Source organism: Penaeus monodon, chromosome 33 (assembly GCF_015228065.2).
Source record: "Penaeus monodon isolate SGIC_2016 chromosome 33, NSTDA_Pmon_1, whole genome shotgun sequence".
Classification (NCBI taxonomy): domain Eukaryota; kingdom Metazoa; phylum Arthropoda; class Malacostraca; order Decapoda; family Penaeidae; genus Penaeus; species Penaeus monodon.
In genome coordinates, this window is record NC_051418.1 from 31,804,094 (window position 1) to 31,804,935 (window position 842).

At 51.0% G+C, this 842-nt stretch overlaps 1 protein-coding gene across 1 annotated transcript in view; it reads right to left on the reverse strand.

Annotated features, from left to right (window-relative positions):
* Window positions 1-842, reverse strand: part of LOC119594387 (PE-PGRS family protein PE_PGRS26-like) — an 8,215-nt gene that overhangs the window by 4,574 nt on the left and 2,799 nt on the right. Inside the window, exons 4-6 of the mRNA XM_037943449.1 lie at window positions 745-786; window positions 546-623; window positions 345-425 (exon numbers count right to left, since the gene is read on the reverse strand). Of these exons, the coding sequence (XP_037799377.1) occupies window positions 345-425; window positions 546-623; window positions 745-786 (201 nt within the window). The remainder of the gene's footprint in view (window positions 1-344; window positions 426-545; window positions 624-744; window positions 787-842) is intronic.

The window sequence follows — 842 nt, forward strand, 5'->3', positions numbered from 1 at the left end:
TACAGTGATATTAAACAAGATAGATCTGAGTTTCAGAGAAAATAGACTTTAATGAACAGAAGCCCGTCAAGTTAATAGGTCACAGAGAAAGTGGATATTTTAGTAGCCAACTTGAGTGTCTTTCTAGAGAAGGATCAGCCTCTATCAGATGAGCGCGTACGTCCTCCAGGGAATCCACCTTTTCCAGCCGAGGTTCCACTTCCTCCAGAGGAGAATCCACTTTCTCCTGACGGGAATCCACCTGCTCCAGACAAGGATCCACTTCCTGACGGGAATCCACTTCCTCCTGACGGGAATCCACCTGCTCCAGACAAGGATCCACTCCTGATGGAATTCACTTCCACCTGATGGGAATCCACTTCCTCCTGACGGGAATCCACCTGCTCCAGACAAGGATCCACTTCCTGATGGGAATTCACTTCCACCTGACGGGAATCCATCTCCTGACGGGAATCCACTTCCTCCTGACGGGAATCCACTTCCTCCTGACGGGAATCCACCTGCTCCAGACATGGATCCACTTCCTGATGGGAATTCACTTCCACCTGACGGGAATCCACTTCCTCTTGACGGGAATCCACCTGCTCCAGTCAAGGATCCACTTCCTCCTGACGGGAATCCACCTGCTCAAGACAAGGATCCACTTCCTCCTGACGGGAATCCCTGCTCCAGGCAAGGATCCACTTCCTCCTGATGGAATCCACCTGCTCCAGACAAGATCCACTTCCTCCTGACGGAATCCACCTGCTCCAGACAAGGATCCACTTCCTCCTGACGGGAATCCACCTGCTCCGGACAGGGATCCACTTTCTCCTGACAGGATTTTTTTTCTTTCTTTTTTT